The sequence below is a fragment of the Bubalus kerabau genome, chromosome 13 (assembly GCF_029407905.1).
Source record: "Bubalus kerabau isolate K-KA32 ecotype Philippines breed swamp buffalo chromosome 13, PCC_UOA_SB_1v2, whole genome shotgun sequence".
In the NCBI taxonomy this organism is placed as follows: domain Eukaryota; kingdom Metazoa; phylum Chordata; class Mammalia; order Artiodactyla; family Bovidae; genus Bubalus; species Bubalus kerabau.
Genome location: NC_073636.1, coordinates 37832782 through 37848286, shown reverse-complemented (window position 1 = coordinate 37848286; position 15505 = coordinate 37832782). Strand labels below are relative to the sequence as shown.

Below are 15505 nucleotides of genomic sequence, written 5' to 3'. Positions count from 1 at the left end.
TCCAAAGAAGGAAAAGAACGTTTATTCTCAACAAGCGTAGTTTCATGCAACAATTCATTGGAAGTGTCACTGACTTTTACTTAAACATGTCTCAGAACAAAAACCGTTGGATAAGAGTACTTCTGAGAGATCGTGGAAAAGTAAGGAGGATGTGGCAAGGTAAAAGCCCATCTTTCCTAGATGGGAATTGCAAGTTTGAGGCTGTAATGCAAAGGATGGGAAAGAGGCTGAGGTGTCTGATTTCGCCCCAAAGTAGGAGTTCCTTGAGATTCTAAGGTAAGTGTATGCAGAGGATTCAGATTCTTTTATGAGATTGTTTTCTACACCTCGTTGCTCAATTCCCATCACCAAAACTGTAAATCCCTTGTTGAGCTGTTCACCACCATACAAAAAAGAAATAACTTTCTTAGAAAATTAATATGTTAAGCCATGATCTGTCTCAGCTACACCTGGGTTTGCTTACATTGCTGAGATCAAATGCTAAGGGCACAGTTTCAAAAAGGAGAAGTTAACAAGATAATGATGTCTGCCCATCCCATGGAAAGGGCCTGGTAGGGGGTGAGTTGGTGTTTAGTCGCTCAGTTGAGTCCCACTCTTTTGCAACCTCACAGACTGTAGCCAGTCATACTCCTCTGTCCATGGGATTTCCCAGGCAAAAATACTGGAGTGGGTTGCCATTTCCTTCTCCAGGGGATGTTCCCCACCCAGGGATAGAACCCGAGTCCCCAGTGTTTCTTGCATTGTAGGCAGGACTCTTTACCACGGAGTCATCTGGGTAGCCCGGGTGCGGAGGGCGGGGAGAGGGTTAGATTTTCCCCTCCAACTGCAGCTCTTTTACAAAGGTGGGGTTTTTAAAGAGCTTGCTGCCACATCTCTTTTCATACCCTAAAGGCGAGCATGCCCTGCAGACAGGTAGCTTGGAGTGCTATACACTAACAGGTTGAAGAGCGTAAGTTCATCTCTGCTTCTTCCCTTGTGTCCCCAAGTCCGTTTTCTACGTCTGCGTCTCTATTCCTGCCCTGCAAATATCTGGGTTTAAATTCTTAACAGTTTTCATCGTGGATCCTTATCTGAGGCAATTTCCTTATCAGAACCGTAGGCTTCATAATAACAGCAGTTTCCCAGTTGTTGAGAGTATTAAATAAAAGTGTGTATAGAGACTCCATCACCCTCCCAACCCCCCGTGACTGTCAGCTAGTAATAATCAGTACTATATTTATGCCCCTGGTTCCTGGATCTTGCCAAGTTTGGGGGCGTGAGGGTGGGAAGAAGGAGGGGATGCTTGTTTGTTGTGTTGGCGGCACTCTGGAAACAGCCCCCATACCCCGGGCCCCAGAAGCGCGGGATTCCGCGGTCCGCGTCTCCTCTCCCCGCTCCACCCACGCTTCCTTCTCGAGCAACAAGTTCCCCCGCAGGAGCCGCCCGCGCGCCTCCGGCAGCCCTGGTGTTTCCTCCCGGACCTCCGTCCAACTCCCTGGCAGACCCATTTGGGGGTCAGAACCGCGGTGGCCAACGCCCTACCGAGGCAAGAGAACCCGCAGCAGGTGGAAGGAGCCTGAGCCGCGGCTGGGAAGGAGGCGCCACGCGTGGGAAGTCGGGACCAAGTCCCCAGCTCGCGCTGCCCTGACGACGCACAAGCATCACCCGAAGCGCCCACCGCTCAACTCAAGAGTCTTTCCTGGGGTCAGGAGGGAGGACTGGGACCGGAATCCCACAGACTTTCCACCCGGCCAGCCCTCCGGTCGCTAGATCGCACGCAGCCCTCCGTCCTCCAGATTCCGCTCGCCCCGGTTTCTCTCTGCCCTCTCACCCCACCCCACCCCTCGTCAGGTCCCCTAAGGACACTTCAGATCCCTGGCAGGACATTTCGCAGGAAGCAAGTAGATCAGTCGCGGCCCCCCATCCAGTGCTCTCCGCTCCCTCGCCCTCGCAGACTGGGGACCCTGGAGTCTCCGAAGCAGTTCCGCGGCATCCCGGCTGGGAAACGGCTGAACTCTGACAACTTCTTGCATGGGGATCCCCGCTTTCTGGTGGGAAAGCCAAGCCGGCTGCCCACATGCAGGGAGAGACACCCCGACTTCTCCGAGGGGAAATCCCCTTAAAATCTACCTCCCCAGCGTCTACCGCTGCAAGTTGAAAACTGGGGAGCCGACTGAGTGCGCTTCGAGGTGGGTGGGCAGGGGCGAGGTGGGCAAGTTTCAGTCCTCGATTTTGAAAAGAAAAACCAGTTCTGTTTCCAAGTCTCCTGGAGCTGGGGGCTGCTTCCCTAGGAAAGAGCCGGGACCAGAGTCAGGCAAGGGAAGTCCTCCTGGCGCGGGGTTCGAATAGCAAGCAGATGAACTGCGATGTCCAAGCTTCCAGCCCTGTCCCTCGGAAACTAGCCTTTCTCCGGGAGATGGGGGCGGGGGGCACATCCCCGACGGGTCTGCCACGCCAAGCCCAGACGGCGGGCACTTCTTGCCTCACCCCCAGGCAGCCTTGAGAACTTGGTCGCTCGGACAGCAGCCCGGGCGCACCGCATTGTTTGAAAGGTGTTATCCTGTTTTCTCCACTAAGTCAAAGGGCGATCAATTGTTTTCATGACCTTCCGAGTAGCATTTGAAGGGCATTTTAATTACATAACCCGTGAAAGATCACCGGAGGCGATGTCGTGTGAAGAGCCGATGGCAGAATATCTGCATCGCACAAGAAAGAAAACTTGCGAATCTGCAATGAGATTGCGCAGGGCTGCCACCGTTTAGAAACAAACATGCGAAATGCAAGGGAGATGCTTACCTTTCGGACTCCAAAACCGTGCTCTGCTGCAACTTGGCGAGCTTCTTCCTCTCCCCCTCTGTGCAACTCCACAAGAAAATGATTCGTGAAGACCGGTGTCTCGGCAGATGCAAAAACCATGACACAGAAGAGGAGCCCCGCGGCCGCCTTCCCCTGGGAGATACAACCACCTCTCATCTTTCTTTGGGAGTGAAAAGTGGTGTCAGGAGGCGCGCAGGATGGCGGAGCAGGGTCCCACAAGGAAGGTCCAAATTAAAAAAAAAAAAAAAAAAAAGATGTAGTTTTTGTTGTTGGTGTTTGTTTTTTGAAAAATCTTTGTGTAGAGGAAAACACTGATTAGGGGTTTGGAAAGCAGCAAATCAGTGTGTGTTCTCCAGCCTCTGGCCGGCGGGGAAGCCGTGTGGTCGGGCAGCCTGGCTCGCTCGCAGAGGTGCTAACGTGCAGAGCTGTGTGAATCTCAGAGAAAGAGCGAGTGTATCTGTGCTTGATGCTAAATCTGCATTTTCAGCTCCTCCTCGGCTCCAGTTCCATCGGGGAGGGAGGAAAGCACCAGCCTGAGTGACGTGCGCCCGCCGGCAGCCAATGAGGGCTGCAGAGACGGCGGGCCTCGCCCCGGGCCGCCCCGGGCCCGCCCCTGCCCGCCCCCGGCCGGGCAGGTCCGCCTCCGCCCGCTGGGGGCGCCGTGAGGCGAGCCCGCGCCCCCGCCCCTTTCAGCACCCTGGAGAGCGCCCCCATCTCCGCCCGGGCCGCGCGCTCCCGGGAAAATCCCCCCAGCTGTAATCCGGTCGGCGGCGCCGGAGTGATGTCATTGTTGGTGGAAATCTGTGGGGCTCTGCAAAGGGAATTACGGTGTGCGCCGCTCCCGAGGCCCCGAGGACAGCTGGGGCACCGGCCTCTCCCTTCTCTGCTTCCCTGTTTATTTTCTGCTGCAAAACAACTCTCTCGGTCTCTTTCCCTCCCTCTCTCTCTCACACACACTCACGCGCGCGCGCGCGCGCACACACACACACACACACACACACACTGAAATCCTACTCGCTTCCCCTTCTCTCAATAACAAAGCGAACATTAACTCTCCTCCCACCACTTTGGGCAAATCCCAGGGCAGGCTTAGCTTCCCTTACAGGCAAGGAAGGAGTGGGGGAGCGCGGGAACGTAGCCTTCTTGGGGTGACTCTTGGGGGCGAGAGTGCAGGAGCGAGCTATTTTTTAATTTTTTTGTAGGCTCCAGGCGGATCTGGAACGAAACAGCTGGGCAGCCTGGCAGGAGACCAGGCTCGCCCCCACCAGCAAGTGGGATCAGATGAGACTCCTCCAGAAGTCTGGGCTGCTCCGCGGAGACCGCCTTCAAGACGCCTCGGCAGGGACTGACGCCTGGAGGTGCCTTCTCAGGCTTGGGGACACGGCCCAAGGACAGGGAGGGTGCGTCTTGGGGAAGGCACAGCCACAGATCCAGGCACTGGGATGACACTGTCTGAGTATCCTCGACTGGGGCAAATTCAGGCCAAGTGGCAGAGGGTCAACTAAGTTATCTAGTTAAGCAATGTGCACTCACGTCCTAGGAACTGCTTACTACTGGCTTCTTTCTGCCCTAGTGCGAGGAAGCAGGGAGGCAATGTCTGCAATAAAATGAGTGCGATTGTTTTAAAGCAACTCAAACAATATTATAGAGTTACAGAGTGTGTACACTGATCTCAACTGTGTAGCTCCAAAGTTCAAAATCCTGCCTTACTTGAATAAGAGATAAGAGGGTTCCCCCCCGCCCCCAGACACTTAACTATATGCAATACATCCAGAGCAGGGGAGGTGGGAAGGAGAGAGAGAGAGAGATTATAATAATCACACATTACATATATGTGTGTGTGTATTTCGGACTTCCTCCTTTTCATTTTAGCATGAAGTTGGAATCTACATAAGAAAACCACTAACGGTAGAAATGAATACACAGTCCCATGGAACACGCTGTCTTTGAAGCAGATCTCATTGTTGAAGTTGGCTCCCGGAAAACCTGTTCAGGCATTACCAAATAAAAGTATAGGTTTTACTGAAGATTTTGATAAGAGCACAAGAAATCTGTATACAGTTGTTATTATTATTATTATGACTACTACTACTACTACTTGAATTCCTTTAAGAAAAACTAAATAAGGTGCTGAGAAGGTGCTAAAACACAAGACTAGAGTAGAGACAAAGTTTCTGGAAAAGTGTCAATAAAAGGGAACAGAGCTACTCTCATTTCCTGAGTTCTTTACTGCTGAGAGGTTCATTTCTGCTAAGATTTAAAACAAAAACAAAAACACCCTATCTTACTCCATCCCTTATCACTGATAGTCCATCTGTTTGATTTTAACACAAGGTTTTCTTATCTAGAGACTGTCAACTCTTCCTTTCTCTCACTTCCTTATATTTTACCCTATTTTGAATCAAAGTATGAGACCATAATGTGGGAGACCTGGGTTCGATCTCAGGGTCAGGAAAATCCCCGGAGAAGGGAATGGCAACCCACTCCAGTATTCTTGCTTGGATAATTCCATGGACAGAGGTGCAGTCCATGTGGTCAAAAAGAGTCAGACACGATGGAGGGACTAACACTTTCACTTTCACATGAGGCTGGGAAGAAATACTAAGTGGTTCTTCCTACCCTGTATTATCATTTGAGAAAAATGGCACCAAATGTGAAAATTACATTAGATGGATTCACAATCATGGAGAGCATTTCAAAAGCAGCAACAGAGATAAAAATCTAAGTCTTTAGAAAAATAGATCTGAAGAGCATTAAATAAGTCAATTTAGAAGATTATGGGTATTGGGAAATAGTGCTGCTAATGTAGCTAACTCTTTCTGAAAATGAGCATGAAATTACCATCTATTCAGAGATATTTATTAATTTTTTTCTGCAACGACAGAGGAATACTTCATTTCCTAAATAAATTCTAAAAATGAAATGCTAGTCGGTGTTGAATCTTATGTATCTGCATTTTAAATAATTAAAACCATGTAAAATTGGATACAAGCTAAATAAAGCCTGGGTGGCTGATTAGAATAAGCCATTTTTAGTGGTTTATATAGAATGCAGCTCATCGTAATATTGTCAGAACAGCATAGTGAATGAAAAAAGAAATTTTTGTGGTGCAAGTACTAAATTTCTAATGTATAACAATGTAGTAAGCAAGTGGAGGAAATGCACTGATATTATTTGAAATACAAATACACATCCATGTGCATCATGTGTTTTATATAACTATTTCTACCTTTTTTTTTTTATTAACAATAGTAACTTTGTTGTAAAAGGTGAACAGAAGACGGCAGCGGACTGTTGCAAGGACTGAAGTGGAATCAAGAACGCTACTGCAGCTTCTGCTGTCATTGGCTATGTCACTGGGGCCAAACCGTTGCATCTCTCAAAGCCTTTGTCTCCTTATCCGTAAAAGGAGGTGGTTGAATTAGACACCTTCCAGATCTGAAAGCAATTTCAAAGAGATGCCCAAGTACAGACTTTGACATAGAAAACATCATCAATAGCTTGAGGAATGTTGAAGACAATCATGCCTTTTCAGTAACATTATGGTGGCCAATAGACCTATTTATTGTTAGGTAACCTCTCTCAAGGGGCTTCCCTGGGAGAGCAGCTGGTAAAGAATCTGCCTGCAATGCAGGAGACCCTGGTTTGATTCCTGGGTCGGGAAGATCCCCTGGAGAAGGGATAGACTACCCACTCCAGTATTCATGGGCTTTCCTGGTGGCTCAGACAGTTAAGAATCTGCCTGCAATGTGGGAGACCTAGGTTCGATCTCTGGGTTGGGAAGATCCCCTGAAGGAAGGCATGGCAACCCACTCCAGTATTCTTGCCTAGAAAATCCCATGGACAGAGGGGCCTGGCAGGCATAGTCCATGAGGCCAGAAAGAGTCAGACACGACTGAGCGACTAAGCACAAACACAACCTCTCTCAAAGAGTCTTATGTTTACTAATTTTGCAAATTTGAGGACAGAGTAAATGATCCCAGGGCTTCCCATGGGGCTCAGTGGTAAAGAATCGACCTGCCAAAGCAGGAGATGCAAGAGACATGAGTTTGATCCCTGGGTCAGGAAGATCCCCTGGAGTAGGAAATGGCAACCTACTCCAGTATTCTTGCCTGGAAAATTTCCATGGATAGAGGAGCCTGGCGGGCTACAGCCCAGGGGGTCACAAAGAGTTGGACATGACTGAGTGAAATGCAGTACTTGGATGCAATCTCAAAAATGACAGAATGATCTCTGTTCGTTTCCAAGGCAAACCATTCAATATCATGGTAATCCAAGTCTATGCCCCAACCAGTAACGCTAAAGAAGCTGAAGTTGAACAGTTCTATGAAGACCTACAAGACCTTTTAGAACTAACACCCAAAAAAGATGTCCTTTTCATTATAGGGGACTGGAATGCAAAAGTAGGAAGTCAAGAAACACCTGGAGTAACAGGCAAATTTGGCCTTGGAATACAGAATGAAACAGGGCAAAGACTAATAGAGTTTTGCCAAGAAAAAGCACTGGTCATAACAAACACCCTCTTCCAACAACACAAGAGAAGACTCTATACATGGACATCACCAGATGGTCAACACCGAAATCAGATTGATTATATTTTTGCAGCCAAAGATGGAGAAGCTCTATACAGTCAGCAAAAACAAGACCAGGAGCTGACTGTGGCTCAGATCATGAACTCCTTATTGCCAAATTCAGACTTAAATAGAAGAAAGTAGGGAAAATCACTAGACCATTCAGGTATGACCTAAATCAAATCCCTTATGATTATACAGTGGAAGTGAGAAATAGATTTAAGGGCCTAGATCTGATAGATAGAGTGCCTGATGAACTATGGAATGAGGTTCGTGACATTGTACAGGAGACAGGGATCAAGACCATTCCCATAGAAAAGAAATGCAAAAAAGCAAAATGGCTGTCTGGGGAGGACTTACGAATAGCTGTGAAAAGAAGCGAAGCGAAAAGCAAAGGAGAAAAGGAAAGATATAAACATCTGAATGCAGAGTTCCAAAGAATAGCAAGAAGAGATAAGAAAGCCTTCTTCAGCGATCAATGCAAAGAAATAGAGGAAAACAACAGAATGGGAAAGACTAGGGATCTCTTCAAGAAAATCAGAGATACCAAGGGAACATTTCATGCAAAGATGGGCTCGATAAAGGACAGAAATGGTATGGACCTAACAGAAGCAGAAGATAATAAGAAGAGATGGCAAGTATACACAGAAGAACTGTACAAAAAAGATCTTCATGACCCAGATAATCACAATGGTGTGATCACTGACCTAGAGCCAGACATCCTGGAATGTGAAGTCAAGTGGGCCTTAGAAAGCATCACTACGAACAAAGCTAGTGGAGGTGATAGAATTCCAGTTGAGCTATTTCAAATCCTGAAAGATGATGCTGTGAAAGTGCTGCACTCAATATGCCAGCAAATTTGGAAAACTCAGCAGTCGCCACAGGACTGGAAAAGGGCAGTTTTCATTCCAGTCCCAAAGAAAGGCAATGCCAAAGAATGCTCAAACTACCACACAATTGCACTCATCTCACACGCTAGTCAAGTAATGCTCAAAATTCTCCAAGCCAGGCTTCAGCAATATGTGAACCGTGAACTTCCTGATGTTCAAGCTGGTTTTAGAAAAGGCAGAGGAACCAGAGATCAAATTGCCAACATCCACTGGATCATGGAAAAAGCAAGAGAGTTCCAGAAAAACATCTATTTCTGCTTTCTCGACTATGCCAAAGCCTTTGACTGTGTGGATCACAATAAACTGTGGAAAATTCTGAAAGAGATGGGAATACCAGACCACCTGATCTGCCTCTTGAGAAATCTGTATGCAGGTCAGGAAGCACCAGTTAGAACTGGACATGGAACAACAGACTGGTTCCAAATAGGAAAAGGAGTACGTCAAGGCTGTATATTGTCACCCTGTTTATTTAACTTCTATGCAGAGTACATCATGAGAAACGCTGGGCTGAAAGAAACACAAGCTGGAATCAAGATTGCTGGGAGAAATATCAATAACCTCAGATAGGCAGATGACACCACCCTTATGGCAGAAAGTGAAGAGGAACTCAAAAGCCTCTTGATGAAAGTGAAAGTGGAGAGTGAAAAAATTGGCTTAAAGCTCAACATTCAGAAAACGAAGATCATGGCATCTGGTCCCACCACTTCATGGGAAATAGATGGGGAAACAGTGGAAACAGTGTCAGACTTTATTTTTCTGGGCTCCAAAATCACTGCAGATGGTGACTGCAGCCATGAAATTAAAAGACGCTTACTCCTTGGAAGGAAAGTTGTGACCAACCTAGATAGCATATTCAAAAGCAGAGACATTACTTTGCCAACAAAGGTTCGTCTAGTCAAGGCTATGGTTTTTCCTGTGGTCATGAATGGATGTGAGAGTTGGACTGTGAAGAAAGCTGAGCGCCGAAGAATTGATGCTTTTGAACTGTGGTGTTGGAGAAGACTCTTGAGAGTCCCTTGGACTGCAAGGAGATCCAACCAGTCCATTCTGAAGGAGCTCAGCCTTGGGATTTCTTTGGAAGGAATGATGCTAAAGCTGAAACTCCAGTACTTTGGCCACTGTATGAGAAGAGTTGACTCATTGGAAAAGACTCATGCTGGGAGGGATTGGAGGCAAGAGGAGAAGGGGACGACAGAGGATGAGATGGCTGGATGGCATCACTGACTCGATGGATGTGAGTCTGAGTGAACTCCGGAAGTTGGTGATGGACAGGGAGGCCTGGCGTGCTGCGATTCATGGGGTCGCAAAGAGTCGGACACAACTGAGTGACTGATCTGATCTGATCTGAGTGCACGTGCACGGATGAACTGATCTGTCTGACACTTAGTATCAGACATGAAAACCATCAGTTCTGAGATTCTTACTATTAAAGATATTGTTGTATATGTAGAGAAAACATGGGCATTTGGTTCTGGTTCAGATGGGACACATATGCTCTTGAGTCTCTCTGAAGAAATTGTCCTGAAAAGACAAAATATTGTCCTGAAAAGACCAGAGTATTTCATTTCATGGCTTCATAACTGTAACTCAACAGCCCTATGTGTGATTAAAAGTGTCTGAACCACCCAAGATGTGATTGGGATCCTCTCATTCAGATGTATTTCTGGGGAGAATTTTGGCCCCAGGGAGTGTCAGGTGAAGGCAAACCCATCACCATGGAGGAGAGGAAAAGGTAGAAGTCCTAGGAGAGGATGCTGGATCTTTGAATAGTCTTTGGACTGTTAGCAGAAAGATAATTCTGTTCATTTCTATTCAATTGGATGGATGGGTAATCGAATTGGATGAGGTGAAGGTGAGTAAGGTATGAAAATCAGAAGGTACAATTTAAAATACCTCCTTGTTAGAAATCAGGTTGGGCTTTTTCATTTCTGTTGACTTCACTCTGAGCTCTCTAAGAGTGGTGCCTGCATGCTCAGTTATGTCCGACTCTTTGTGACCCCATGGAGTGTAGCCCACCGGGCTCCTGTGTCCCTGGAATTTTCCAGACAAACATACTGGAATGGGTTGCTATTTACTCTTCCAGGAGATCTTTCCGATCCAGGGATCAAACCTATGTCTCCTGCACTGGCAGGTGGATTCTTTACCACAGAAGCACCAGGGAAGCCCTTAAGAGCAGTAATAATATAATTTCACGGCGTGCCACAATGCTGTACGGTCACAGTGTGCTACCAGCCTCTTCAGGTGGATTCTTCCTGACGACACGGCCCTCCCCCCCAAGTCCATATTTAGGCTTCTGAAGTGCTGGTGTCACCTTATAGATTTCTGCCAGATTTTGGACTCAATATTGATCAAGCTTTTAAAAAACATTCTCCAGATAATTCTTATTTTCTAAGATCTCATTTCATTTCCCTGCAGTATTTATTTACATTCTCATATTTGCTCTAACTAAAAATTCAGGTGCTTGAAAAATTTAATTAGCTATTTGGCATGCATCCACTCCTTTTATTTATTTTTTAATTCATTTTTAAATGGAGTATAATTGCTGTACAATGTTATGTTAGTTTCTGCTGTATAACAACATGCATCAGATATATGTACACATATATCCCCTCCCTTTTGAGCCTTCCTCCCACATCCTCACTCCTTTTAAATCATTGGGACTTGAATGGTCCCATCTCCCATTCCTGTAGCTTTTACCAGTTTATACCTTTTCCTTAAATGACCTAGCTCTGTTTTTTTCTTCAGTTGTGAAATCTCAGCTGACTCTTGTATCTAAGCTGCCTTAAATTAATACAGTGGGGAGGACTCATGGGGTTTTAGTGAGAGTTTTATTATCAGCAAGGCATTAAATCTAGAATGAGTTGTATTCATTTTATAACTTCATCAACAAGCCATCAAATTTATTCAGACTAATTGACTCTTCATAAACAGAAGCTCTCATTACTTCCTTATTTTTCAGGACAGTAAAAATTTATTTTTTGTGCTAATTTAGGTTCTATTATTTTGCTAGGATTTGGAGAAGCTAAACAATGAGGACCAAGGGCCTTTTTCATCTTCTTTTGAAAATTAGGAACACATTGCTATTCACTATCTTTAGATTCCTCTTTAGGTCTACAGGACTACAAAATAATGTTTGCTCACTTGGAAAATTAGTTAGTTATTTCTCAGGGCTTATTGGAACATTGCTTATTGTCTGTAGAAAGTGATTACCTATTCATGAATTCTCTACCTTGTGTTATTTCCTTTTCTGTTTCATGGTCTTAAAAAAAATACAGCAAATCTTCAATTCATTTTTTTTGAATGATTATGGAAATTATCTTTAGCAGGGAGATTTTTTGAGCTCTTCAAACTACCCCTCACATAGAAATAATTCAGAGAGAACAAAGAACATGGCTTGTTAGAAAATATAAACTGGAATTTGAAAAGATAAGAATTTTATGTGTAAAATAAAAGTTCAAATATTAAAATGTGTATAACAGTTTTTAAAGGCTAATTCTGCCATTGCAAGAAGCATCTGATTCTAGGAAAGTCCTTACTTAGACCTAAATTCTTTCAGTAATTATACACTCTTTAGTATTGGATTGGATGACCTCACCCAAGCAGAGAAATTGATATATCATGTAATTTAAATGTTGGAGGAATAGCTATAAATTTATGGCTGTGCTCTCAGATATTCCTCTTCCTGTTTCTTCTGAAACCATTCTATAATTTCATGGTTTTGGAAACATGGCCTGATCTATTTTTAAGAAACTTCATCATACAATATCTGTTTTATCTTCTTATGACACTAAAGAGAGTAAACCAAACCCTACACCTTAGAAACATACTTCTAGAACTAACTACTTAAGACAATACTTAGGGGCTTTTATAGAATTATTTTTTTTACCAAAATTCTACAATCAGGAGATTACAATTCATATAGGGCCTAATCATAGTATTCTTGATGTCTAATAACACAGTCTATGATGTATTCATTTATGCTGGTGGCAGCTGGTTCACAAGTATTGTTTTTTTATATGGATTACAATGTTAAAAAAAAGAGTCACCATCTTTTGGAAATGAATCATTTCCCATAACAAAGTCCAAAATGTGACTTCTTGTAAAATAATCAAAGATTTGGTGATTCGGTCACAATTAGCCTCCCACCACCAAATATAACAGGGCCTGAGTTGCCCAAGTTGGAAGAATGTTCACCAGCTTAATGACTCCTATGCTTTACATCCTTGACTTGGTTCACGTGGAGGATCATGAGCTGGAAGCAAAGACTCCTTTGTTTCATGCTCTCTCTTACTTTAGCCATGGGACCTGAGGTAAGTGGCTTCATCCTCTGAGCTTTGATGTAAGTTGGGGGTAGTATTTGCTTAGACTGATTGTGTCTAAGATTCTGTTTAGGGCTAATTTTCAATAAAAATATTTTCTACCAAACACTCATTTCTCTCGTGCCTGTCATATCTCTTAAGGTCTACTGGTTTCACGAGGCTATGCTATGGTACATGAAGCATGGCAATGCCATCATACAAAGTGTGTAACAGTCCGCTATTGCATGGCAGTGCTGTGTAACAAATCACCCTAAACTCAATGGCTTAGAGCAAGTATTTTATTCTCATGTTACAGTTGCCTCTGGTTTGGCTGATCTAGGCTGGCTGAGTGGCTTTACTTTAAGCTGCATGTTGGCTCAGTTTGTCTCTAATCCATGAGTTTGGTTTAGATCTTCTCCATGTTTATTTTTTCCTGAAGCCAAAGTTGAAGTGGCAGTGGCTACCTGAGGCATGCTCTTCTTAGGACTTATCAATGGAGCTCAAAATCCAAGCAAAGCCATGGAACAACACTTATGGCTGCCACTGCATCATGTCCACTAGTATTCTATCTGTCAAAGCAAGTCACATTGCCAAGCCTAACTTGGCTTACAGCAGGAGAATAAAGGGAAATAATATTTGTTGAACAGCAATCCAGACCATATACCAAACAAAGTCCAGCATCTATAGACATTTTAATTGAAAAGTGTATTTTCACAAGTCAATTTAAATGATTGAAAACCTATTGACTTCAAACTTTTTAATTTAAAGGGTGAGTTTTAAAATTAATATCTTCAATATATCTGTGGTATATTGTTCTAAAGTGTTGGGAAAGAACATTTCAATAATATAATTTCTGTATGGAAGAATGAATCACTCTCTTCATAGAGGCCTCAAGAATTAAGGTAGGTGTCCTTCTGGACATTTTCTTCAGAATAGCCAAGTAGACATTGCTGGGGTCTGAATCTGACTTAAATGGCAATGTTTCAGTTTGAGGATGATGGAGGTAAGGCTGATCTTGGCTCAAAATGCATCAACTCAGGCTAAGCCATAATACAGTGTGTGAAACCTAGAGTTGATAAAAGATAATGGAATCTAGTTATGTGACCTTAGATTTTTGAACATATTCCAGATTGTAACAATCAGAGTAATTTCTATTCTTCTCCATCTTCCTCCTCCGTCCTCACTCCTCATTCTCCTCCCTCTTCCTCCTTCTTCTTGACTTATTCCTCTTCCCCCTCATCAGTTATTTGTCTGTGGATGTTAAGAAAAATCATGCCATGTTCATGTGTCCAACCAGCTATGATAGCTCCAAGTCTTATGTCACAAATTCATGTCTGGTGACTTGTTGATGATGGGTTGACTCAGCTGTTTGAAGTATAGGGGTACCAAAGTCAAGTCATGGGTTCAGTCTTCACAAGGGAAAGTCAGCTAGGCATTTTACTAAGTAGCAGTGTGTAAATTCCAGGATTCAATGATGAATAAAAATAAATCATCGCCAAGATATACACCTATGCTAGAGCGAGTCTTCATATTTCTTTCAATGACAAGAAAGGAGGGCTCTTGTTCTCAGTTCCACATGAAATGCCTTGCCCACAGTACGTTATGTATAATTACATTGTTTCTTCAAGGTGCCCTTATTATTTCTCCTCTCCTCTTTCCCAGAAGACATACACCAGGAGGAACTGGCAAGTTCAGTTGGCAAGAGCAGACAAATAAATAAGAAGCATGAGCTTGCGTCTTTTAGCTGAGGCGATTTGTCAAAAACCACAGCAGTGTGGCTGTGTTCAGATTTAAGTGTTATATTCAGCCTTAATCAAGGGGATTTTTTAAAAAAGCTAAATCAATGAACAAATTGAAGAAAAGATTTTGGTAGAACATGAAGTCAATCATTCTCATGTGGCTGAATATATTGGCCTGAAGGCATTTCAAAAATAGGCTAGAGCATTAGACAATGGTGAGTTACCTACTCATATTTGTCTAGTTTATTGAGTGAGTGGTATTGAGTCAGGAATCCCACGAATAATAATGAGATTTGACACTCGAGAGAGAACAAAATACCTGAGCAAGAGACCTCTGAGGTCAGCTACTTGCTATGAGGTTATCAGGTGGTAAATATGGATAACCTGGGTTTATAATACATCTGAGTTTATGATATATTAGTAATTTTCAACATTGTTGTTTTATTATGTAGGTTCCAATGATGTATATTATATCTCCCTGGTAATTACTGTTTTCCTCTTCAAATCTCCTCTTCACCTTTCTCCAATGTGTGCTATGCTCTGGGAGGCTGACTTTTATGGGTCACATCAATGAGATTCATTGCTTTATGGCATTCCATTGCATTCAGTCACTGGGAAGAACTGTTGAAACAAATTGGAGAGTAGGGCAGAAGGTTTTTATTTTCTAGGCTCCCTCCTTTTTGGGTCACCATGTATTGACTTCATCCCTTTTCTAAATGCCACAGCTTTGTTGTAGAGCCCTCTCCATATGATGCATGTGTTGATCACTCAGTCATGTCTGACTTTTTGTGACCCTATGCACTGCGGCTCACCAGGCTCCTCTGTCCATGCAAGAATACTGGAGTGGGTTGCCATTTCCTTCACCAGGGGATCTTCCTGACCCAGGGATCGAACCCAGGTCTCCTGCACTGCAGGTGGATATCTTACTACCTGAAGCACCAGGGAAGCCCACTCCTCTCCAATTCCAGTGACCACTCCCTTACTTTGTCTCTTCAGGCTGAAAGGACAATGGCTCCCATAGGTTGTTAGTCCTGGGCGCTCAACTATGTTTCATTGGATTTGCTTGATCCTTCCATACATTTATAAACAGTCCCTTACTACATTGTCCTTAATTTCCCATCTGCATATTCCATCTCTTCTTTGCTAACATCTTGACCAACATACTACCTATGTGAAATATGACACTTGCTATGTGTTTTCAGGACATAGAA

General features: G+C 44.1%; 1 protein-coding gene and 1 long non-coding RNA gene across 3 annotated transcripts in view; one reads left to right on the top strand and one right to left on the bottom strand.

Annotated features, from left to right (window-relative positions):
- Nucleotides 1-3238, bottom strand: part of PCSK2 (proprotein convertase subtilisin/kexin type 2) — a 241550-nt gene extending 238312 nt beyond the window's left edge. For both annotated transcript variants that reach the window (XM_055544038.1, XM_055544039.1), the window contains exon 1: nt 2776-3238. In XM_055544038.1, the coding sequence (XP_055400013.1) occupies nt 2776-2952 (177 nt within the window). In that variant the 5' untranslated portion in view covers nt 2953-3238. The remainder of the gene's footprint in view (nt 1-2775) is intronic.
- Nucleotides 3239-3530: 292 nt separating this feature from the next.
- LOC129626247 (uncharacterized) lies at nt 3531-4990 on the top strand. The gene is made up of 3 exons (XR_008701866.1): nt 3531-3624; nt 3999-4196; nt 4669-4990. It is a non-coding gene; the product is annotated as an uncharacterized LOC129626247 (long non-coding RNA).
- The last annotated feature ends 10515 nt before the right edge of the window (nt 4991-15505 follow it).